Source organism: Scyliorhinus canicula, chromosome 11 (genome assembly GCF_902713615.1).
Source record: "Scyliorhinus canicula chromosome 11, sScyCan1.1, whole genome shotgun sequence".
NCBI classification, from domain to species: domain Eukaryota; kingdom Metazoa; phylum Chordata; class Chondrichthyes; order Carcharhiniformes; family Scyliorhinidae; genus Scyliorhinus; species Scyliorhinus canicula.
Window position 1 is genome coordinate 97,831,724 of NC_052156.1, and position 26,474 is coordinate 97,858,197.

The 26,474-nt window shown below is 48.4% G+C and overlaps 1 protein-coding gene across 1 annotated transcript in view; it reads right to left on the reverse strand.

Annotated features, from left to right (window-relative positions):
* Nucleotides 1-26,474, reverse strand: part of LOC119973215 (mitochondrial 10-formyltetrahydrofolate dehydrogenase-like) — a 265,097-nt gene that overhangs the window by 212,579 nt on the left and 26,044 nt on the right. Inside the window, 1 exon segment of the mRNA XM_038810876.1 lies at nucleotides 21,899-22,133. Coding sequence (XP_038666804.1) covers nucleotides 21,899-22,133 — 235 coding nt within the window.

Below are 26,474 nucleotides of genomic sequence, written 5' to 3' on the forward strand. Positions count from 1 at the left end.
CAATCTGCAACGATTGAAGGAAATAGCTTTCTCCCTGAAACAAAACACTTCTGTTGGCAGAATTTTCATGCTTGGTGATTGGGAGGATTGTCATCACAGTCAGTGAACTGGATGCTATTCTCTCAGACATTACTGGAACATTTTCATCAAACCGCAAAACAGTCCCAAGCTGGATGGGACACGTTTACTCATTTTTGTCCAATGCAATCAATAAATGAACAGACGAGTCAAGCTGTTTTACCCAGTCTTCTTTAGCCAAGATAAATAGTTATGCAACGGTCAGGTCACTGCACCTGACTGAAACGCAGTGCCGTAAGCAAGTGCTCTCGATTTTGTATGTGCACACAAGTGATAGAGGGTCAGGACACCTTTGCTGTGGCTGCTGTATCACATTCTTACCACAGGTACAAAGCCCCAGCAATGTGTGGTCAGGATCCCTCATCTCTGAGGGATATGGTGCACATGCCTTATTGTCATCCTCATGCCGCACCTCAGGTAACCCTGGACCAACATCAACAAAATTGAAACATACCCTGAAAACTGTACAATTATTTAACAGAATTGTTGTCACCAGCATCCTTTCATCTACACAAGATGTTTGACAATTGAAACAAGATGTTCAGTATAACGTAAGCAAGTCTGCTAATTATTAATGAATTTGTATAAGATTTACAAACATTGCCAGTTTTGTTTTTGAATTTTCATTCCCCTCAGTGCAAGATGCAAACACTTGAAGCCTTTGCAGATTTCCACAGTCAAGAATAATAATTAATCAATTTTCAGGATAGGTAGTTTTTTATCCATTGCAGATCCCCTTCCTCAACCCTTCCTCCAAGATGGTGACTGGATTAATCAGAGTTCTACAAAGCAGCATTCCAAAACATTACTCAAATGGCAACCATTCACATATAAGCTCCAGAATGGGTAGTGATAAGAACTCAAGAACTAGGAGCAGGAGTAGGCCATCTGGCCCCTCGGGCCTGCTCCGCCATTCAATGAGATCATGGCTTGATCTTTGTGGACTCAGCTCCACTTTCTGGCCCGAACACCATAACCCTTAATCCCTTTGTTCTTCAAAAAATATCTATCTTTATCTTATAAACATTGAATGAAGGAGCCTCAACTGCTTCACTGGGTAAGGAATTCCATAGATTCACAACCCTTTGGCTGAAGACGTTCCTCCTAAGCTCAGTCCTAAATCTACTTCCCCTTATCTTGAGGCTATGCCCCCTAGTTCTGCTTTCACCCGCCAGTGGAAACAACCAGCCCGCATATATCCTATCTATCCCCTTCATAATTTAAATGTTTCAATAAGATCCCTCCGCATCCTTCTAAATTCCAACGAGTACAGTCCCAGGCTGCTCAACCTCTCCTCGTAATCCAACCCCTTCAGTTCTGGGATGGACTATTCAACTCTGCAGGACCTCACCACTGAGCTTAATCCCATTGTGTTCTTTCATGTAAGTGGGTAGTACTGGATGCTTGTCCCTCGAGAAGATGTTGGTCAACTTTCTTGAACTGCTGCAGTCCATCTGGTGTTGGTTCACTCACAGTTCTTTTGGGGCAATGGGGAGTGTCTGGCCAGGGGATGGGGGAATTTTGATCCAGAAAGTGAAGATGGTATGCAGGTTGGAGGGGAACTTGCAGATGGTGCTCCCATGCACCTTCTGTTCTTGTCTTTCTTGGTGGTAGAGGTTGCGAGTTTGCAAGATGCTGTCTAAATAATCATGGTGAGTTGCTGTAGTATATCTTGTGGATATTGCACACGGCTGCCACTTGCATCAGTGGTTCAGGGAATGAATGTTTAAAATAGCGGTTGGGTTGCCGATTAAATGGGGTTGCTTGTCCTGGACATTCAAGCACCTTCAGTGTTATTTCAGCTGTACACATCCAGGCAAGTGGAGAGATAACCATCACACACCCGACTTGTGACTTGTAGATGGTGGACAGTCTTTGGGGAGTCAGGTGTGTTACTCACCACAGAATTCCCAACCTTAAACCTACATATAAATTTGGCGTGGCTCATTCAACCCCTTGCGTCTGTTTGCCATTTGATAAGATCACCATTGATCTGATAGTGACCTCCACTTTCCTGTCCACCGTCTAGCCCTTTGACTTCCTTGTCAGTCTTGCTCTTGTAGCCACAGTATTTATATGGCTGGCCCATTTAAGTTATTGCCCAATTTGTATGCATATAAAGTTGCCACCCAGGTTGATAGGGTTATTAGGAAAACATATAGTGTGTTAGCTTTCATTAAGAGGGGGGTTGAGTTTAAGAGCCGCGAGGTTTTGATGCAGCTTTATAAAACCCTAGTTAGATCACACTTGGAATATTGTGTCTAGTTCTAGTCGCCTCATTATAGGAAGGATGTGGATGCTTTGGAGAGGGTACAGAGGAGATTTACCAGGATGCTGCCTGGACTGGAGGGCATGTCTTATGAAGAAAGGTTGAGGGAGCTTCTCACTAAAGCGAAGAAGGCAGAGAGGTGACTTGATAGAGGTGTACAAGGTGATGAGAGGCATGGATAGAGTGGATAGCTAGAGATTCTTCCCCAGGGTGGAAATGGCTGTCACGAGGGGAGATAATTTTAAGGTGATTGGAGGAAAGTATAGGGGAGATGTCAGAGGTAGGTTCTTTACACAGAGAGTGGTGGGTGTGTGGAATGCACAGCCAGCAGAGGTAGTGGAGTCAGAGTCATTAGGGACATTTAAGCAACTCTTAGACAAGCACATGGATAGCAGTAAATTGAAGGGATGTAGGTTAGGTTGATCTTAGATTAGGATAAATGGTCGGCACAACATTGTGGGCTGTGCTGTTCTGTGTTCTATATAGATTCTGTAAGACTCATTCCTGTTTATTTATTTTCTTCCCATTTCTTTGCTTTTATTATTTTTGATCCGTACATTTCTAGTGTTATTCAATAATCAAAAAGAGTAAGATACATATGAAGTAAACAAACTAATGGATCTAATACTGGCAGTGGAGAAACCTTGGAAGATTCTTTACAGGATACCACTAATGATAGCACAAAATGCAATCAGTGTAGTTTTTGAACTGGAATTCTCTGAAAATAATTGAATCATTGGGTGGTATTTACTTGGATTTTCAGAAAGTTTGGCTAAATCGCCATGAAATTAACTGAAGAGTAAGGGTATATAAATTATTTGCAAATTAGCTAACTGGATTGCTTGAGCTGGCAGATATGAATCTTGACGTGAACTGGTGAGAAGGCTGCCTGGGGAATAAGCAGAGGAAGAGTCTACTCTAAAGTCACAATTGCTAACAATTCAACGGTAGTTTCTGTAAAAGCAAACATACTCAAACTATGTTTGAGAATGTAACAAAGAACAAAGAGAACAAAGAAAAGTACAGCACAGGAACAGGCCCTTCGGCCCTCCAAGCTTGCGCCAACCATGCTGCCCACCTAAACTAAAATCTTCTACACTTCCGGGGTCCGATTCCCTCTATTCCCATCCTATTCATGTATTTGTCAAGATGCCCCTTAAACATCACTGTCGTTCCTGCTTCCACCACCTCCACCGGCAGCGAGTTCCAGGCACCCACTACCCTCTTTGTAAAAAACTTGCCTCGTACATCTCCTCTAAACCTTGCCCCTTGCACCTTAACCCTATGCCCCCTAGTAATTGACCCCTCTACCCTGGGAAAAAGTCTCTGACTATCCACTCTGTCTATGCCCCTCATAATTTTGTAGATCTCTATCAAGTCGCCACTCAGCCTTCTTCATTCCAGTGAGAACAAACCAAGTTTATTCAACAGACATGGCAACCTTTCAAAAGATGTCTCAATAAATGAAGCCATTATGCAATAAATGACACCATTATGCTAAGGAACACATGATTTATTTTAATGTGGTTAAACACTGATTTGGGGCATAAATAGGCATATAATGAAACTAAATACAAACAGCAACAATTATTTTAACCATGCATAATGCATAATATATTTCCAATGTAATTGAAATGCTGCATGGAGGAGCAGCTCACAGAAGAGCAATAAAGAAGATTTTGGAGTCAGGGTTCTAGATTATGGAGGGACTCACAACATTGAGCTCATTTTCACTGGAGAAAAAATTGAGAGGTAATGTAATCAAAATCTTTAAATTGAAGGCAGATATGGATCAAATATGTATTATCAGGTCAAACTAAGAGTGAAGACTTCAAGAGTAGTTATTATCAGATATCTAGTAAACTCCCAGAAATTATCAATTTAAGAACCTACATTAAAGTTATTTTCAAAGAGTTTTTAAAATGCTTAGGACAAGACAATAGAACATTACAGCACAGAACAGGCCCTTCGGCCCTCAATGTTGTGCCGAGCCATGATCACCCTACTCAAACCCACGTATCCACCCTATACCCGTAACCCAACAACCCCCCCCTTAACCTTACTTTTTTATTAGGACACTACGGGCAATTTAGCATGGCCAATCCACCTAACCCGCACATCTTTGGACTGTGGGAGGAAACCGGAGCACCCGGAGGAAACCCACGCACACAGGGGGAGGACGTGCAGACTCCACACAGACAGTGACCCAGCCGGGAATCGAACCTGGGACCCTGGAGCTGTGAAGCATTTATGCTAACCACCATGCTACCCTGCTGCCCTTTTTTTTTCAATGCAACTCACTTTGGATAGATTCTGTGTATTCTCATTTTCTTTTGAGAACTCAACGCCCAATGTTTTTCATGTTTGTTCTCATTTGATATTTTTGACGACAATGTCTTTTCTACCACAATTTTTATCTCACTATATCATGTAACATGTCAGAAGGAAGAGTTAACATTATACCTACAACAATGCACTGACTTTCCAAATCCCACTCTGCATGAAATAGATGGCACATGAATTAATCAGAAGATTCTCATCTTGAGCTCTTGTTCATCAGTCTATTGCCCGACTCCCTGTGTCTCTATGCCATTGACCAGGGTTTCCCAAACGGGATTCTGCAGAACACAAGAGTTGTGTTGAATACATCCAGGGGTCCCACACGTACCAACCGACTCAAGAACAGATTCTTCCCAGGGCCATCAGACTTTTGAATGGACCTACCTCGTATTAAGTTGATCTTTTCTCTACACCTTGCTATAACTGTTACATTATATTCTGCAGTCTCTTCTTCCTTCCCTATGAACGGTAAGCATTGTTTGTACAGCATGCAAGAAACAATACTTTTCACTGTATACTAATACATGTGACAATAATAAATCAAGTCAAATCAAAATCACAGTCGGCCTTGCTGATGTATCAAATTTGAGAAATGCTATGAAGTTGCTTGTCCAATCAGAGGCTGGTTTCATATTGCACTGTGAGCCTATCAGCAGCCAATACAGTGAGAAGCCACAATCCAATTGGACAAGCTGGAAACAGCAGTAAAGACAGTCCTCAAAGGTTCAGGGCAGGGAGAATAAGAGAGTGGACGGTGGAATGGAGCTGCCATGGGGCGTGAGTTGAGACGGCCATGGAGCGAGAGGAAGCTGTCATGGAGTAAGGGAGAGAAAGTTGAGAGTGCATGTGCATGTGTGTGTGAGAGAGGGAGGGAGGTGAGTGTCTGAGTGAAAGAGGAAGGTGAGGGTGAGAGCGGTGTGTGTGTGTTTGAGAGAGGGAGCTGAGTGTGTGAGAGGGAGAGACAGAAGTAAGAATGTATGTGAAATTGTGCGTGAGAGAGGTGAATGTGTATGCAAAAGAGAGAGAGCGCGAGTGTGTAAGTGAGAGAGAGAAAGGGAAAGAGAAAAAGGGAGAGAGCAGGTGAGCAAGGGTGTGTGTGTGTGGATACTCAGTGAGACCTTGGTGTCCTCGTGCATCAGTTGCTGAAAGTAAGCGCTCAGGTACAGCAGTCAGTAAAGAAGGCAAATTGTATGTTGGGCTTCACAGCGAGAGGATTTGAGTATAGGTATAGAGATGTTTTACTGCAATTGTATAGGGCATTGGTTAGGCCATACCTGGATATTGTGTACAGTTTTGGTGTCTTTATCTGAGGAAGGATGTTCTTGCTATGGAGGGAGTGCTGCGAAGGTTTACCAGGCTGATTCCTGGGATGGCAGGACTGTCGTATGAGGAGAGACTAAATTGGTTAGGATTATAATCATTGAATTTAAAAGAGTGAGAGGGGATCTCATAGAACATACAGTGCAGGAGGCCATTCTGCCCATCGAGTCCGCACCGATCTACTTAAGCCCTCACTTCCACCCTATCCCCATTACCCAATAACCTTTCCTAACCTTTTTTTGAACGCTAAGGGCAGTTTAGCATGGCCAATCCACCTAATCCACCTAACCTGCACATCTTTGGACTGTGGGAGGAAACCAGAGCACCGGGAGGAAACCCACGCAGACACGAGGAGAGTGTGCAGACTCCGCACAGACAGTGACCCAGAAGGGAATCGAACCTGGGACCCTGGCGCAGTGAAGCCACAGTGCTAGCCACTTGGAGCCACCGTGCTGCCCCTAAACTCATCCAACCTTACAAAATTCTAACAGGTTTAGACAGGGTAGATTCAGAAAGAATGTTCCCGATAGCAGGGTAGTCCAGAACTAGGGGGGTCATAAGTTGAGGACAAGGGGTAAACCTTTTAGGACTGAGATGAGGTGAAATTTCTTCACCTAGAGAATGGAATTCGCTACCACAGAAAGTAGTTGAGGCCAAAACGCTATGTAATTTCAAGAAGGAGTTAGATACAGCTCTTGGGGCTAAAGAGATATGAGGGTGGTGGGAGGCAGGTCCAGGACATTGTACTTGATGATCAGCTATGATCATAATGAATGGTAGAGCAGGAGCGAAGGGCCAAGTGGCCTCCTCCTGCTTCTATTTGCAATGTTTCTATGAAAGAGAAAGGGAGAGAGGTGAGAGCAGGAGAGAGAGAGAGGTGAGATCGGGCGAGAGCAAGTGCGTGTGAGTGTGAGAGTGTGTGTGTCCATAAGAAATAGAAAAGAACTTTATCAATTTGTTTTTTTTTGTATGTTTTTAGCTATTGCGCAAAAATATTCATTTTTAAAATTTAACTCCAATTCTTACTTCGAGGTTCCATTAGTACTCTTGGGAGGTCAAAAGCGTTTTGTGGCCGGAAACGTTTGGGAAACCCTGCCGTTGACTGACATTTTGCACTATTCCTCCTTTTTCACCCACACACTAGGTAGGCACACACATTCCGTTCCCAAAGACCACCATTATCCCCAACTACAGAATTACCTGTTCCTCACCTATCAGATACGGCATGTTGTTTAGGATCACCCTTGGAGCGGCATGGTGGCACAGTGGTTAGCACTGCTGCCTCACAGATCCAGGGTCCTGGGTTCAATTTTGACCTTGGGTGACTATGTGGAGTTTGCACTTTCTCCACGTGTCTGCATGAGTTTCCTCCGGATGCTGTGGTTTCCTCCCACAGTCCAAATTTGTGCAAGTTAGGTGGATTTGCCATTTAAATTGCCCCAAAGATTAGGTTGGGTTGCGGGGATAGGGTGGAGGTGTGGGTTTAAGTAGGGTGCCCTATCCAAGTTCCGACTCGATGGGCTGAATGGCCTCCTTCTGCACTGTAAATTCTATGATTCTACCCTTGTTACTGCTCACCTCATACTTGAGAAACACCATGTGCTTATTGGACAGGTGTGTTACTAACACCAGAGAGTACCAATTGCTGCTGCGCATGCTCACCTCTTTCTACAATATCCAAGTATCTTTAACTGTCTAGCACTGCATAATTTTAGAAAGTTTGAGTTAAGGACTTCTCGATCTCTCTGATACTGCAGAGTGCAGCGATTTCCTGCTCAAATCAGAAATCCTTGTCACAGTCTATTTTCCAGCACTTGCGTTGTTCCTAGGTAGACTAAGGATCCACAATGGCCCACATATTACACAGGCACTTCTCAAGGGTTTCATATACTGTTCTGTTGTGTAATGTAAAAGCATAGCTATGTTCACCTGAATTCCACGGTCACCAAATTTGCATGAATCATACTCAATTTGATCCACACAGATAGTAAAGGTTAAAATCTCATTGATCTCAAAGCCCCAACACTGCCAATTTCTGAATTTAGCAAAACTTACTTCCAGTCACTTAATGGTACAAAACTTGAGAGACATGTTGCTGAAACTTTACATGTTGCACTCATAGGAAAATTGCAAGAATACAAATTTCAAATGATCACAATAGTTTATACTACAGGAGAACAGGATGCCGATTGGCTAGCAAGTCAGCTCTGGTTGGCTGAGTCTTCCAGCAGCAGCCATAGAGTAAGTGGTCACACATTATGTGGCTCCTGCACTGTGGATTCTTTGGTCCTTTTTGCCCCTTTTGTGAAGTGTTACCCAGGTTAAAAACATAGGAATATTGAGAACTAGTGATTCTCCTTAGGTAGGGAACGTCTAAGACCTGCCAAACTAGGAGTGCAATAAACAAAAGGCAACAGTCAAACCAGGACTCCCGAGGTGCAACAGAGGAAAAGATGACAGAGAGATGTGTGTCATTGTTGCCCACACAATGGTCAATGGAGTAACTAGTGGAGTTATTGCTGGCTGAATTCCAGCAGCAGAGGAAGGCGGTCTCGGAAGACTTGGCTAAGGTGGCAGAGCCGATTTGGGTTGCCCTAGAGAAGAGCAGAGGCTGGGGGTGCAAAATGCATTGCTCCAGAAAGTAGATGAGTCGGTGGTCGATCACAAGGATCATCTGGCCTCATTGGAAGCAGAAATATTGTGATCGCAGAGGGCCAGAAGAAGTTAAGGGAGAAGGTGGACGACTTGGAAAATCGCTTGAGGATGCAGAATCGCAGGATCGTGGGGCTGCCTGAAGGTATCGAGGGAACACAGGCCACAAAGTATTTGGCTAGGATGTTTGAGAAGCTGAAGTGGATTGGGCACACAGGTTGCTGAGGAACAAACCAAAAGCGGGAGAGCTGCCAAGCACAATCACTGTGCGGCTACATCAGTACCTTGATAAGGAGAAGATCCTACGGTGGGCAAAGGAGACGAGAGAGTGCACCTGGGAAGGGCATATGGTTCGCTGCTATCAGTACTTGGGAGCAGAGCTGGCCAAGTGGCAGAACCGGTTCAATAGGATTAAGGCGGCCCTATTCAGGAATAAAGTGCAATTGGGAGTGCTGTTTCCTGCTCGTTCGTGGGACACATTTCGGGGATAGAAGCTCTACGTTCATATGCCGGAGGAGGCAAGTAAGTTCCTAACTGGGGGACTGGGAGACTTTTGAGAACATTGGAATTTGGGTGGATTCACCTGTGAAATGGACTGGAGGTTCTGTACTCAAGGGGAGAGAGGAACAGTTTAGGTTCGTACCAGGTTACTATGTTTTGCTTTGTTTATATTACCTGCTGGGTTTAATTGGTTATCTGTGTTAAGGCAGAACTGTTGGAACTGTTTATCCTCCCAGCGTTGGGCGCAGTGTTGGATCCACATTAAAATATGGGGTCTTTGGTGGGCAGCACTGGGGCAGAGGGGATGGAAATTAAGGAGTTCAGGAGGGCACGGAGGTTGGGTGGGGCAGAGGGAGGTTTTGGGAGGGAGGAAGATACTTCTTAGGGTGGGGGGTCACCCTGCTAATGGAAGTGAAGAATGGGATAGAGTGTGGAGGTAAAGTGAGTGGGGTGCTTGGGTTAGGATGGTGGGATGGTTTTCTTTGCTTGTGGCTGGGGATGGGTATGGTGGTGGGTTTCAGATGGTGGGGCATTTGGTATTTGGGTTGGGAGAAGGGTAGAGGGGAGGGATGGGCTGCTGACATGGATAGTTGTTTGAGGGGGGGCTGTTGGCCAAGGAGGCTCAGGAGGTGGCCCTGAGGAGCTCATTAAACAGTGGATATGGCTAATCGGGGTGGGGTGGGGTGGGGTGTGTGTATGGGGGGGGCTTGGAGCCTTCCAACCAGGCTGATCACTTGGAACGTAAGGGGACTGAATAGGTTGAGAGGTCTTTTCGCACTTAAAGAAGGTAAACATGGTGTTGGTGTACAGACTCATTTAAAGGTTACAGATCAGACGAGGTTGAGGAAAGGTTGGGTGGGGCAAGGATTACATTCAGGGTTAGATATGAAAGCAAGTGATGGAGAGGTGCTGGTTAGTAAGAGGCTGGCTTTCTCGGCTGTTAATATTGTGACGGATCCTGGAGGCAGGTATCTGATTGTGAGCGGGAGGTTGGCGGGTGCACACTTGGTGCTGGTGAATACATATGCCCCCCCAAGATTTCCGGTGGTGGCCATGTGCGGGTAGGTCGCGTTTTCGGCAGCTCCCGCCGCTAACGGACGAACGAAGGAACGGGCCCTTTCAAGGAGCTTTGACGGCCCCTCTTCGACGCAAACCGGCGGGCAAACGATCGCTGGAAGGCTCCCCACAGCAGTTTATGGAAGGTACCAGGAGCAGGACGGCCAAACAAACGACCAGCGAGAAGCGGCAGGAACGGGCGCGGGATCAGAAAATGGCAGCCGGCTTGGATCAAGCAGCGTGAGCGCAGTGGTCGCGGGAACAGCAGGAGTTCCTTAGAATCTGCTTTGCTGACCTGAAAATGGAGATGCTGGCCCCATTGAAGGCCTCCATGGAGAAAATGGTTGAGACCCAGAAAATGCAGGAGAAGGCGATCAAGGAGATTGAGAAAAAAGTCTCGGGTAAAGAAGACAAGATATTTGGCCTGGCCATCAGGGTGGGCACACGACACCCTACACAAGAGGTGACAGGAGAGACTGTAAGACCTTGAAACCAGGTCCAGGAAGCAGAACCTGCGCATTCTGGGCCTACCTGAGGGTGCCGGGGTGTCGGACGCGAGCACATTCGTGACCATGTTATTGAGGTCCCTGATGGGGCCAGAAGCATTCCGTCGGCCTCAGGAACTGGATGGGGCACACAGAGTCCTTGCAAGGAAACCCAAAACAAATGAACCGCCGAGGGCCATGGTGGTACGGTTCCACCGCTTCTCAGATAAGGAACGAGTCCTGCGATGGGCTAAAAAGGAGCGGAACAGCAGGTGGGAGAACAGCGGGGTGAAATTCGAGCTGCGTCATTTGGCGAGGCTGTGGGTCACGTATCAAGATCGCCACCACTACTTTGATACACCGGACGAGGCGTGGAATTTTATCAAGCACGAAAAGTTGGACTCGAACTAAAGGATAGCCACACTGTGACGTTACTCTGGTGGGGACGGTAATTGTGAGTAGCAGGAGGCAGCGACATTATGTTGTTTCCTCTTATTTTTGTTTGTTCCCTGTTTCTTTGGCCATGTTTTTTTGCAGGACTCAGCCGCAGGGGGAGGAAGGGGGGCCCTACACGTAGGTCTGCTCTCCTGGCAGCTGGAGCCATTTCTTTTGGGGGGGCCGGGTTTATGCCCGGGGTTTGTTGATTGTTTCATTGGGGAGGGGGGTGGAAAATGCTCTTTGGGGGCCATTGAAGCAGATAAGTTGGGCTTTCCACAGGGGGGGGGGGGCAAAATGAGGCATCTGAGTAATCGTGGACAGAGACGGGAGCGGCCGGGGTCAGCATGGGTCAGCTGACTCACGGAAGCGTAATGGGGGGCGAGCCAGTGTCAGGCGGGTGCTTGACTTGGGGGTTTGGGATCACGGGGTTGCTCGAGGGAGGTGATGGGATGCTGCTTGGCTGACAGAAAAGGTGCCAACTTGGGGGAACAGACGGAGAGTCGGGGGGGGGCCTCCAATGGGAGGGCTTGAGTAAGCGGGAAAAGGGAGAGCTAGCCCCTCATCCAGGCTGATCACGTGGAATGTGCGCCGCCTGAATGGGCGGTCAAGAGGGCTCACGTGTTCTCGCACCTAAGGGGGTTAAAGGCAGACGTAGCCATGCTACAGGAGACTCACCTAAAACTTTCGGACCAAACAAGGTTGAGAAAAGGGTGGGTGGGCCAGGTGTTTCATTCAGGGCTGGATTCAAAGACCAGAGGAGTAGCAATCCTGGTCAGCAAACGGGTGGCTTTTGAGGCAGTGAATATTGTAGCTGACAAGAGGGGCAGATACATAATGGTTAGCGGGAAGCTGCAGGGGACTCAGGTGGACTCACACTGGGCTAAATCGCTGGCTTTGAAAGCAGACCAAGCAGGCCAGCAGCACGGTTCGATTCCCGCAACAGCCTCCCCGGACAGGCCCGGAATGTGGTGACTAGGGGCTTTTCACAGTAACTTCATTGAAGTCTACTCGTGACAATAAGCGATTTTCATTTCATTTCGTTTGGTGCTAGTTAACGTTTACGCCCCAAACTGGGACAACGTGGAATTTGAGACGCACGCTGGGTAAAATTCCAGACTTAGACTCACACACTCTGATTATGGGGAGGGGGACTTTAACACAGTTATAGACCCTGTATTGGACTGGTCAAACCCCAGGTCGGGGAAGCGACCAGTGGAGGCTGAAGAACTGAGGGGATTCATAGAACAGGTGGGGAGCGTAGACCCGTGGAGATTCGCCCGACCGAGGGCAAAGGAGTTCTCTTTCTTTTCCCATGTCCACAAAGTCTACTCCCGTATAGATGTTTTTATGATGAGCAGGGCATTAATCCCGAGGGTGGAGGGGACAGAATACTCGGCCATTGCAGTCTGCGATCATGCTCCACACTGGGTGGGTTTGCGTTTTGGAGGGGGAGAGAGGTCAGCCCCCACTATGGAGGCTAGATGTGGGGCTGCTGGCAGACGACGAGGTTTGTGGGCGCGATACGGGGGAGATAGCGGCATCCACGATGTGGGAGGCCCTGAAGGCAGTTCTCAGAGGGAAGTTGATCTCCATCAGGTCTCAGAGAGAGAAGAAAGAAAGAACGGATGGAGAAAGGCTAGTCGGGGAGATACTCAAGAGTAGACAGGAGCTACGCGGAGACCCCCGAGATGGGGCTACTGAAAGAGCGACAGAGGCTGCAGACGGAATTCGACCTGCTGACCACTGGGAAGGCGGCAGCACAGCTGAGGAATGCCACAGGGGCTGTCTACGAATACGGGGAGAAGGCGAGTAGAATGTTGGCGCACCAACTTCGCAAGAGGGAGGCGGCCAGGGAATTTGGGGAAGTACAGGATAAGGAGGGCAACATGGTCGTAGACCCAGAGTGGGTGAACAAAGTCTTTAGGGCATTTTACGGTAAATTGTATGAGTCACAGCCCCCGCCGGGGCGGGGGAGGTGATGAAGCAATTTATGGACCAACTGAGGTTCCCAAAGGTGGAAGAGAATCTGGTGGAAGGACTGGGGGCCCCGATAGAGCTGGAGGAGATGGTAAAGAGCTTAGGGGACATGCAATTGGGCAAAGCCCCGGGGCCGGACAGCTACCCTATAGAATTCTACAATAAATTTTTGGAACTGCTGTGCCCACTCCTGCTAAGGACCTTCAATGAGGCCAAAGAGAGAGGGACCCTCCCCTCAACAATGTCACAGGCTTCAATTTCACTCGTCCTCCAACAAGAGAAAGATCCGCTACGGTGTGGATCTTATAGACCGATATCGCTCCTGAACGTAGACGCCAAACTGCTGGCCAAGGTCTTAGCTGCTAGGATTGAGAACTGCGTCCCTGGGGTGATAGGGGAGGATCAGACTGGCTTCGTCAAGGGCAGGCAATTGAACTCCAATGTACGGAGGTTCCTAAACATCATCATGATGCCCTCAGAGGGAGGGGAGGCAGAAGTGGTGACGGCATTGGACGCGGAGAAAGCCTTTGACCGGGTGGAATGGGAGTACCTGTGGGAAGCGCTAAGAAGGTTCGGATTCAGTGAGGGGTTCATAGGTTGGGTCCAGCTACTCTACCAGGCCTTCATGGCAAGTGTGTGCATGAACAGGATGAGGTTGGAATATTTTAGGCTCCACCGGAGGACGAGACAGGGGTTCCCCCTCTCCCTGTTATTATTCGCCCTTGCGATAGAGCGCTGGCTACAGCGCTGCAAACTTCAAAGATCTGGCAGGGGTTGGTCTTGGGGGGGGAGGAGCATCGGGTCTCGCTTTTTGTGGATGATCTGCTCCTGTACATTTCGGACCCACTAGAGGGGATGGGGCAGATTCTGAGGGACTTTGGCAATTTCTCGGGGTACAAACTAAACGAGAAGAAAAGTGAGATGTTCGTGATCCAGGCTCAGGGGCAGGAAAAGAGACTGGGAGACCTTCCGCTGAAGTTGGTCGAGAAGAGATTTCGGTACCTAGGGATACAGGTGGCTTGAAAGTGGGATGCCCTCCACTAGCTGAATCTATCTCAGCTGGTAGAGCAGATGGAGGGGGACTTCAAAAGGTGGGACATGCTCCCGCTATCTCTGGCGGAGAGAGTGCTGACCGTTAAGATGACGGTTCGCCCCAAATTTCTGTTCGTCTTCCAGTACCTTCCCATCTTCATCCCTAAGTCCTTCTTTAAGCAGGTGAACACGATCATCTCGGGATTCGTATGGGCAAACAAGATCCCATGAGTAAAGAGACTGTACCTAGAGCGCAGTCATGGGGGGGGGCTGGCGCTGTCGAACTTTTGCAGCTACTACTGGGGGGCAGCACGGTAGCATGGTGGTTAGCACAAATGCTTCACAGCTCCAGGGTCCCAGGTTCGATTCCCGGCTGGGTCACTGTCTGTGCGGAGTCTGCACGTCCTCCCCCGTGTGTGCGTGGGTTTCCTCCGGGTGCTCCGGTTTCCTCCCACAGTCCAAAGATGTGCAGGTTAGGTGGATTGGCCATGCTAAATTGCCCGTAGTGTCCTAGAAAGTAAGGTTAAGGGTGGGGTTGTTGGGTTACGGGTATAGGGTGGATACATGGGTTTGAGGAGGGTGATCATGGCTCGGCACAACATCGAGGGCCAAAGGGCCTGTTCTGTGCTGTACTGTTCTATGTTCTATTGGGCGGCTAATGATTAGGAAATGGGTATTGGGGGAAGGGTCAACATGGGAGCGGTTAGAGGCGGCCTCATGTAAAGGTACCAGCCTAGGGGCACTTGTAACGGCACCTCTGCCGTTCTCACCGGCCTGCTACTCCTCTAGTCCGGTGGTGGTGGTGGCATTAAAGATCTGGGGTTAGTGGAGAAGGCACGGGGGGCGGGGGAGCCTCAGTCTGGACCCCGATACTCAACAATCACAGATTTGTCCCGGGCAAGATAGACGGGGGGGTTTCAAAGCTGGCACAGGGCAGGCATTCCTGTTCATAGACGGGACCGTTCCCAGCCTTAAAGCGCTGGAGGAGAAATTCAGTTTGCCTCCTAGAAATGCTTTCAGATACCTTTAAGGTACGCGCCTTTCTGAAAAAACAGGTGGTATCATTTCCGCTGCTACTCCCATGCAGGTTACAGGAAAGGGTGGTCTCCGGCACCTGGGTAGGGGAGGGGAAGGTTTCCGACATCTACCGGGAACTTCAGGAGGTGGAGGAAGCCCCAGTAGAGGTGCTTACGGGCAAATGGGAGGAGCAGCTAGGTGGGGAGCTGGATGCGGGCCTGTGGGCGGACACCCTAAATAGGGTCAATTCCTCCTCATGTGCCAGGCTTAGCTTAATCCAGTTTAAGGTGGTCCACCGGGCACACATCACAGCAACTAGGATGAGCAAGTTCTTTGGGGTTGAGGGCTGGTTTAGCTCACTGGGCTAAATCGCTGGCTTTTAAAGCAGACCAAGCAGGCCAGCAGCACGGTTCGATTCCCGTACCAGCCTCCCCGGACAGGCGCCGGAATGTGGCGACTAGGGGCTTTTCACAGTAACTTCATTGAAGACTACTCGTGACAATAAGCGATTTTCATTTCATTAAATGTGCGAGATGTGCGGGAAGCCCTGCCAATCAAGTCCATATGTTTTGAGCATGCCTGGCTCTTAAGCGATTCTGGCAGGGATTTGCTGAGGCAATGTCCAAGATCTTGGACACGCGGGTGATGACGCGTCCAGAGATAATGATCTTTGGTGTGTCAGATGATCCAGGAGTTCAGGGAGCAAAAAAGGCTGACGTCTTGGCCTTTACCACCTTGGTAGCCCGAGGACGGATCCTTTTAATGTGGAGGGACTCGAAGCGCCCGAGTGTCAAGACCTGGGTTGGTGACATGGCTGGGTTTCTCAGCCTTGAGAAAATAAAGTTTGCCTTGAGATGGTCATGGCGGGGTTCTCTCGGAGGTGGCAGCCGTTCCTCGACTTTCTCGGAGAGCAGTAAAGGTCAGCAGCAGCAGCATCCCGGTTGGGGGGGGGGGGGGGGGATCATTACGTTGTATTGTTCCTTTCTTTGTATATACGGTTAACATTTATTTTGTTCTGTTAATTGTTGCCTACTGTTATGCAAAAAATTATGTTTTTCCGACAAAAAATGTGAATAAAAATATTTATTTTTAAAAAATAAATGGGGCTGTTAGGTGACAGGGGGATCGACGAAAAGATAGGAGCTTAATAAGATGAATGAGGTTTCCACGTCCGTAATGTGGGAAGCGTTGAAGGTGGTGATTAGAGGCGAGCTATCTTGATCTCGGTGTTTAGGGAGAAGGGGGAGCGGTTAGAAAGACAAAGATTAGTGGAGGCCATTCTGGAGGTTGATCATAAGAACATAAGAACATAAGAACTAGGAGCAGGAGTAGGCCATCTGGCCCCTCGAGCCTGCTCCGCCATTCAATTAGATCATGGCTGATCTTTTGTGGACTCAGCTCCACTTTCCGGCCCGAACACCATAACCCTTAATCCCTTTATTCTTCAGACATGCAGATACTCAGCAATCCCTAAGGAGAAGTTGCTAAAGGAGAGGAAGAAGCTCGAGATGGTGTTTCCTGGATTTCCCAGTGGTCGAGGAGGGCAAAGTGCAGGGCTTAGTGACCCAATCGGGCTGGGGGAAATAATGGGGAGCGTGGGTTGATGCAGTCCGGGAAGGTCCCGGGTCTCGACGGGTTCCCGGCAGAGTTTTATTAAAGGTTTGGCACAGAACTTGGACCTCTACTAATGGAGATTTCTAATGAGTCGGTTGGTAAAGGGGAATTGGTGACATGTATATAGAGGACTGTGCGCGGGAGTGATAGACGGGTTCATGAAAGTGTGGCAGCTGTCAACTAACATTGAAGGCTGTTGAATGCAATCATGATGCCCCAAGGGGGCCAGGAAATGGAAGCAATAGTGTCTATGGATGCACAGAAAGCATTTAACCAGGTTGAGTGGATGTATTTGGGTTTGGACAGGAGTTCATAGATTGGGTTAGGTTGCTATAGAGCCTCCACGGCGACTGTTCATATAAACAATGTGATCTCAGGGTTTTTTGGTCTGCACCCGGGAACGGTGTCCGCTGTCTCCATTGCTTTTTGCTTTGGCAATCGAGCCTCGGAGCGGTGGAGGGCTATTGTAAAGGGGGGATAGAGCATTAGGTCTACCTGTACGCAGACTATCTCTTGTTGTATATTACAAACCCGGTGGAGAGCTTCAATAGGATCATGGGGATATTGGTGGAGTTTGGCTTGTTCTCGGGGTATAATCTCAATCTGGGGACGGGCAAGATATTCCCGGTCAAGGCACGGTGCAGGGGAAGGGGAAGGGCTTGGAGAAGCTGCCATTTCGGTTGGTTAGGGAAGAGTTTCCGATACTTGGGGAGTGGCCATAGTTGGGGCCCAGTTGCCCAAGCTCAATTTGGCAAATCATGATGGAGGGGGTGAAAGATGATTTTAAGAGGTGTTTTGCTGCTGTTGTTCGCTGGAAGGATCCAGACTGTTAAAATAACGGTGCGAAAAGTGTGCAACTGCAATTTGAATTGATCTCCATGAACAAAGTGGTGCATCAATTACGACATTCTATGAACTTTGGGAGAAGGTGGGCCATCTTCTTGCACATCAACTCAAGAAGCACGGAGACTCATGAGAAACTCCTCGGATTCGGAGCAAAGAGAATAATCTGGCCTCAGCCTCTCTCCAGGTAAGTGCAGACTTCAGTACGTTTTACCGCGGTCTTTATGATCAGAGCCTCCTCCAGATACTTCAGACATGATGGGATTTCTAGATGGTTTACACATCCCGACCATTGAGGAAGGCAGGAAACAGGATCTGGAATGCCCCTTAAACCCAGAAGAAATACAGAAATGTATTGGTCGTCTTCAATCTGGCCAAGCCCTCGGTCCTGACAGCTTCCCACCCGAACTTTAAAAGTGCAACTAACTTTAATTTTGGACATGCTCAATGATCTACTGTCTTGGGGGTCATCACCCTCATCCTTGCCCCAAGCCACAATCTCGGTACTCTTGAAAGAGGGCGGAATGTGGGTCTTATCGACCCATTTCACTTCTTAACACGGGTGTTAATATACTGCCAAAAGTCCTGGAAACCTAGATAGACCCATGTCTTCCAGATATACTTTCAGAGGATCAGACAGGTTTTATTAAAGGTAGACAGTTATTGCCCAATGTTCGGCATCTCTTGAAAAGTTATAATATCTTTGGATGCAGAAAAAGCGTTTGATGGGATGGAGTTGAGTTGCGATCTTGGATAGATTCGGTTTTGGCCCCAAATTCTCCTTCTGGGTTTGGCTGATGTACTATTCCCCGAAAGCCAACATTCGCACAAATATGACCTCCTTCCAATACTTACCGTTAGGCAGGGGCACGAGACAGGGCTGCCCCTTTTCTCCATTGCTCTTCACGGTGATATTGAACCTCTTGCGGTAGTGTAAAGGTCATCAGAGGAATGGAGGGAATACACCGAGAGGGGGAGGAGCACTGAATCTCACTATATGCAGATTGCCTACTATATATTACGGATCCGGTCTCCTCAATAGAAACATCATGAAGATACTCACGAGATTTGGCACATTCTCAGGCTATAAATTAAACATCAATAAAAGTGAGTGTTTCCCAGTTTACTCAATGGGCAGAGAGGCTCAGCTGTCGTTTCGCCTTTCACCCTCTAATTTCCGATATCTGGGGATCCGGGTGGCCCGTAACTGGGCTTTACTCCACAAACTGAACTTTTCAAGCCTCATCAGCAAGATCAAAATGGACTTACAGAGGTGGAATAATCACCCCCTGACTCTAGCAAGCTGGATCCAAACGTTTTGTTGGAAAGACGGAAGTTGAGGGGGCACCTGATTGAGGTCTACAAAATTATGAGAGGTATGGACAGGATGGATAGCAACAAGCTTTTTCCAAGAGTGGGGGTGTCAATTACAAGGGGTCACGATTTCAAGGTGAGAGGGGGAAAGTTTAAGGGAGATGTGCGTGGAAAGTTTTTTACGCAGAGGGTGGTGGGTGCCTGGAACGCTTTACCAGCGGAGGTGGTAGAGGCAGGCCCGATAGCTTCATTTAAGATGCATCTGGACAGATATATGAACGGGCAGGGAACAGAGGGAAGTAGATCCTTGGAAAATAGACAACAGGTTTAGATAAAGGATCTGGATCGGCGCAGGCTGGGAGGGCCGAAGGGCCTGTTCCTGAGCTGTAATTTTCTTTGTTCAAACTGTTAAAATGAATGTACTACCTAGGTTTTTGTTATTTCAAAGTATCCCCAATTTTTACCCAAAGCATTTTTTATTACGGCCAACAAATTAATATCAGCATTTGTCTGGGCAGATAAAAGTCCCAGAGTCCGCAATGCTCTGCTTCAGAGAGGCAGAGGATCGGGAGACTTGACCCCCCCCCCCCCCCCCCCCCCCCCCCCCCGAATCTCCTGTTTTAATACTGGACTGCCAACATGCAAACAATCCTACAATGGCTGACTGATCCAAAATCAAACTGCAGTAGATTAGAGGCACGGTTGTGTGCCACAGCCTCCTCCCGACACATAATTACCGCACCGCTGTCCTTCTCCCCGGTAGGTCTTCCCTCAGGGGAGATTTCATCCCTCAGGATTCGGAAGCAGTTTCAATATTCTCTCTCTCTCTCCTCATTTGCCCCGATATGTGACAACCACCTCTTTGTGCCTTTGGGCTTGAATCCGACATTCAGGTCCTGGAGAACAGGAGGTCTGATGCACTTTCGATATTTATTCCTAGATGGTAGCTTTGTCAGCCTTGAAAACTTTTAGACAGATACAATCTGTCTGGTCCCAACCTTTTTCATTTTTTTCAAATTCAGTATTTATCACGTAAATTATTTCTGTCTTTCCCCCGGGGCCCCCTTCTTTCCTGCTGGATAATTATTGATAATTCAGTAAAATGTTTTTTTTTTTAAAAGAAATGATGGTGCTGCCAAAGTTTCTATTCGTGTTCCAAAATCTCCCGATTTTTGAGCCCCAATCTTTTTTTGGTAATGTCAATAGGATGATCCTGTGGTTTATATCGGTGGGTAAGGTGCCCTGATTAGGAGGGCTTTTTTGGAGAGAGACAGACATAGAGAGGGCTGCCGAGCCTGCTGAATTATTAATGGGCAGTGAACATTGAGACGGTCAGGAAGTGGGCAGTGGAGAAGAGGTCGGTATGGAGGTCGGATGGAGGAAACCTCATGTAGAGGGACGAGTTTGAGGGAAATGTTATTGGACCTCATCCATTCTCAACCGAGGTGGAATGGGTTTCGGTATCTGTGAGTCAGACATTTTATCAGGAAGGAGTTGGCTACGTTCCCGAAATTACCATCCCCGGAGCTGCAAGATACGATTTTGCCAGAGGACGAGATAGGAGAGGGTAGGATCTCGGACATATATGGGGAGTTGGAGGTGGCAGAGAGGTTTTCGGTGGAGGAAATAAAATGGAAATGGGAAGAGGAGCTGGGGGAGGGTGTGGGCCTTAGAAGCGGGCTATGGAGTGAGGCCTTGCAAAGGGTAAACTCATCCTGCTCATGTGCGAGACTGAGTCTCATACAGTTCAAACTGGTGAGTAGGGCGCACATGATGGTGTAAAGGATTAGTTGGTTCTTTCCAGAAGTAGAGGATAGACGCGGGCGGAGCACAAGGGGACCGACAAATCATTTCCACATCTTTTGGGCATGCCGAAGTTGGAGAAGTTCTGGGTGGGAGGGCTTTGGAGGAACTATGTCAAAGGTTCTGGGGGTGAAGGTGGCTCCAGGCCCGTAGGTGGTAATATTTGGAGTTTTGGAAGAACTGGCAGTGCAGGTGGCGGAGAGGCTGACGTGTTGGTCTTTGCCTCCCAGAAGTGGATACTGTTTGGGTGGTGGGACCCGGAGCCACCTAAAGCGACGGTGTGGTGAACAACGTGGCAGAGATTTTGCACCTGGGAAAGATAAAGTTTGCAATCAGAGGCGCAGATGAGGGGTTCTTTTCAATGCGGTGGTTTTCCATCGACTTCTTTAAAGAGTGGTAAAATGTTAGCAGGGAGTGGTGGATGTATGTGGGGGTTCTTCTCGGGGTGGGGGGGGGGGGGGGTTTCCATAATTCCGGGTATTTCAAAAAAAGGTGTTACACTTGAATATATTCCTTACGCTTATGGCGAATGGATCCCTGCCTATGAATGTAAGTCACTGTGAACAAGTGTAAAATGAGCCAAGGTGCGAACTCAGGTAATTGTCTTAAATTAGTTGTTAAATTAGCTATAGTGCATTCAGGATTTCTCAGCAAGTGCTGCCCAATCATGGTATCATCTCTAATAGCAGCCATTTAGTTTCAGGATTTACAAGCATAATCAGAAATCCTTTCCGCCTATAGTATAAATTGTTGTGATTATTTCAAATTTGGAATTCTGGCAGGTATCCTGATGAGTGCAAGACAAAGAGCATCAGCAACATGCCTCTCTTTTCATCAATAAAACTTACTTCCTTCAAATCGCTCACCTTACACCAAACACAAAAAACAGGCAGGTCCTCCTTAAATTATTGAGTGGGAGGATGAATCTATTATTAGATTATCAGTAGTTTACTGAAGAATCAACAAAAAAGTTGTTTAAAATACATATCCAAAATTAGAAAGTTCACGACGATTTAGAACATCAACAGAAATCAAAATAATACTTAAAAGCTCAGTTTGTTCCTTGTAATAAGCTTCTTACAATCAGATCCTCATTACATACAAAATTTAAAGTGTGCCACAACAGTCAATATTACTGTGTGTGGAGCACTATTCTCACCAGTTTATTGCAGCAGCACCCCTGTGACGAGGAAGCAGTGATGGGTGGTAGATTATGGATCCATGCTTCGGGTAATTAATAACCTCCATGGGGATAAACTGGCTGCAGAACGGGAGCACATTTAGTTCTGCTCTGACCGATTTATAGGCCTCAACAACATCACCAATAGGTTTTCCCTTCAGCCTCCACCTGGGAAACTTAAATACTGGTGTCCCATCCTTCTCCGCTGCAACAGCTGAGGAAAAAAATAACGTTAGGACAACCATAAGCTTATGATATATTCACCTTTATGATTTTTTTCACTCCAGCCGCTCCCCCTTCCCAAGTCAAACATTCCATTTGCCTTTCAGTAGATATGTTAGTATTTATTACTTCAAAGATATTAAAATGCCATTTGGTGTGACTGGAGGATGGTAAATTAATGCATGGTACCTATACCTTCACTGGAACTTCATTTTGGGCAAATGTTTCCTCACTGTGGGGGGAAAAAATACAAAAGCTCGAAGGAGAGGGGGGCGGGGGGGAGGCGTGAATCCCGCTCCGGCGCTGACTGCCAAATTCTCCAGCGGCGGTTTTCAGGCGGGGACAGGGGCGGGGATCAACCCGCGCGGCGCCCCCCCCTGGCAATTCTCCGGGCCCCGATGGGCCGAGCAGCCACTCGTTTTCGGCCAGTCCCGCCGGCTGACTCGTGCGCAGGACCGCCAGTGTGTTCTGCCGCATGCGCAAAACCGCTGTTGTGCTTCCTGCGCATGTGCAAGGGGTTTTTCTCCGCGCCGGCCATCGCGGAGCCTTACAGAGGTCGGCGCGGAGGGAAAGAGTGCCCCCACAGCACATGCCCACCCGCAGATCGGTGGGTCCCGATTGTGGGCCAGGCCACCGTGGCCCCCCCCCCCCCCCGGGGCCGGATCCTCCACGGCCACCCCTCCCCCCGAGGACCCGGATCCTCCACCCCCCCCCCCCCCCCCCACCCCCCGAGGACTCGGATCCTCCACACACACAAACACACACACCCCCCTCCGAGGACCCCGCTAGACGTCCGACAAGCCAGGCCCCGCCGGGTCCTTTCAGGGCCCTCCAGTACCGGCCGAGCCCCCTGAAGTGCGTTCACATCGCGCTTGCCGCCGATTGCGGGAGAATCCAGCCCCATATGTCCCGTCCAGTTCTCCGACTGGGCAAAGCCGGTCGTACCCGTGTTAAAGCCTGATGGTTCCGTATGCCTATGTGGCAATTACAAGGTAACAGTGAACCATTTCTCCCATTATCTGGTCCCTCAAATAGACGACTTGTACGTAATGTCAATGGCCGCTGCACCAAGTTAGACATGAGCCACGCATATCTCCAGCTAATTCTGGACCCCAAATCCTGCCGCTTTATGACCATAAACACGCAACAGGGGCTATACAAATATAGAACATAGAACACAGAACACAGAACAGGCTCTTCGGCCCTCGATGTTGTGCCGAGCAATGATCACCCTACTCAAATCCACATATCCACCCTATACCCGTAACCCAACAACTCCCCCCCCTTAACCTTACTATTAGGACACTACGGGCAATTTAGCATGGCCAATCGGATTGGATTGGATTGGATTTGTTTATTGTCACGTGTACCGAGGTACAGTGAAAAGTATTTTTCTGCAAGCAGCTCAACAGATCATTCAGTACATGGGAAGAAAAGGGAATTAAACAGAATTCAAGAAAATACATGAGAATACATAATAGGGCAACACAATATATACAATGTACTACATAAGCATTGGCATCAGATGAAGCAGACACGGGTGTAGTGTTAATAAGGTCAGTCCATAAGAGGGTCATTTAGGAGTCTGGTGACAGTGGGGAAGAAGCTGTTTTTGAGTCTGTTCGTCCGTGTTCTCAGACTTCTGAATCTCCTGCCCGATGGAAGAAGTTGGAAAAGTGAGTAAGCCGGGTGGGAGGGATCCTTGATTATGCTGCCTGCTTTCCCCCGGGAGCGGGAGGTGTAGATGGAATCAATGGATGGGAGGCAGGTTCGTGTGATGGACTGGGCGGTATTCACGACTCTCTGAAGTTCCTTGCGGTCCTGGGCCGAGCAGTTGCCATACTAGGCTGTGATGCAGCCCGATAGGATGCTCTCTATAGTGCATCTGTAAAAGTTGGTAAGGGTTAATGTGGACATGCCGAATTTCCTTAGTTTCCTGAGGAAGTAAAGGCGCTGTTGTGCTTTCTTAGTGATAGCGTCGACATGAGTGGACCAGGATAGATTTTTGGTGATGTGCACCCCTAGTAATTTGAAACTGCTCACCATCTCTACCTCGGCTCCGTTGATGCTGACAGGGGTGTGCACAGTACTTTGCTTCCCGAAGTCGATGACCAGCTCTTTAGTTTTGCTGGCATTAAGGGAGAGATTGTTGTCGCTGCACCACTCCACTAGGTTCTCTATCTCCCTCCTGTATTCGGACTCGTCGTTATTCGAGATCCGGCCCACTATGGTCGTATCGTCAGCAAACTTGTAGATGGAGTTGGAACCCAGTTTTGCCATGCAGTCGTGTGTGTACAGGGAGTAGAGTAGGGGGCTAAGTACACAGCCTTGTGGGGCACCGGTATTGAGGACTATTGTGGAGGAGGTGTTGGTGTTCATTCTTACTGACTGTGGTCTGTTGGTCAGAAAGTCAAGGATCCAGTTAAGAAAGTCAATGGTCAGAAAGTCAAGAATCCACCTAACCCGCACATCTTTGGACTGTGGGAGGAAACCGGAGCACCCGGAGGAAACCCACGCACACACGGGGAGGACATGCAGACTCCACACAGACAGTGACCCAGCCGGGAATCGAACCTGGGACCCTGGAGCTGTGAAGCATTGATGCTAACTACCATGCTACCATGCTGCCCCTTGTCTTTGGGATTTCCTCAGCATATGGCATTTTTCAGAAGGTAATGGAAAATATCTTGCCTCGCTTGGTGATATAACTGGATGACATCTTAATTATAGGCTGATCTGACCAGGAGCACTTACACAACCTGGCCGTGGTTCTCCGGTGCTTCGAGGAGGTCAGCGCTCCCCTCCGATGTGTTTTCAAAGCAGCCAAAGTCACATATCTGAGGTACCATGTGGACCATCATAGGTTGCATTCTGTGGAAAAGCATGGGCAATCTGACAGGCTCCCGTACCTGACGGACGGATTGAACTTTTAAGCCTTGTGAACTATTAAGGGAAGTTCATCCCAAATCTGGCCAGGCTCTTAACGCCTCTCCACCATCTGTTGAAGGGGCAACTGTGGGAATGGGCCCAAGCACAGCAAATGGCTTTCGCCAGGGTAAAACAGCAGCTATCTTCCTCAAAACTGCTGATCCATTTTGACCCTTCAAAACCGCTCTGACATGTGATGCCTCCCCTTACGGGGTTGGAGCCATCCTTACCCACTGGATGAAAAATGGGTCAGAGCGTCCCATCGCCTTCATCTCAAGGACACTGGCCGACGCAGAGAAACAATACGCGCAGATTGAGAAGGAAGATTTGGCCATTGTTTTTGGGGTGAAAAAGTTTCATAGTATGTCTATGGTTCACCGTATTCACAGACCACAAGCCCCTGCTCGGATAATTCAAGGAGGATCGGACGATTCCTCCCATTATGTCTGCTCGGATCCAGCATTGGGCACTGCTGTTAGCTGCATATGAATATGTGCGGGAACACCTCTCCGGGGCAAAGATTCCGAACACAGATGCTTTGAGCCACCTTCCCTCCACACCAGGCCACCTATGTCCTCTTCAGCCAACGAGATCATCACCCCCCCTCCATTTTCTGGACTCCCTGCCGGTCACTGCATCCTGTTGGACCCAGACGGACACGCAACTGGCGTGCGTCCATCACATTGTGCAGCATGGGGCTCAGCACCGCTCCATGCCAGGAGATCTAAAGGCTTATACCTCCAAGATGCAGGGGCTGAGCACCGAGGACAGTGTTATCCTTTAGGGGATGCGCATGGTGGTTTCCGAACAGGTACGTGGTCCGCTCCTGCAAGACCTCCAGAACAGACACACAGGAGTGTCCAAGATGAAGATGCTGGCCCGCAGCTACGTTTGGTGGTGCGGAATTGATGCCGACATTGAAAGACTGGCCCAGCACTGCGCGCAATGCCAGGAGCACCAAAAGATGCCACTGGCGGCGCCACTCCACTCTTCGGAGTGACCAGGTCAGCCATGGTCTCACCTCCATGTTGGCTCAAGTGGCTTCATCAAACCTTCACTATACACGGTATACGCAAGGTGTTGGCCTCCGGCAATAGGACTGCTTTCACAAGTGTGGACTTTGCTTTGTTCATGTCCACAAACGTAATCTGCCACGTGCATACTGTGCCAAACCACCCGGCTTCAAATGGGTTAGCCAATAGGAATTTACAAATTTTCAAGCTTGGGATGAAGAAACAAACATCCAGCTCCCGGAAGACCGGATTGGCTTAGTTTCTGTTTTATTTACTCATAGCGCCGCATGCCAGAACGGGGGTCCTTCGCCGCTTCCGCACCCGCCAAATGTCAGCAAGTGGTACAGTGGTTAGCATTGCTGCCTCACAGCTCCAGGGTACCGAGTTCAATT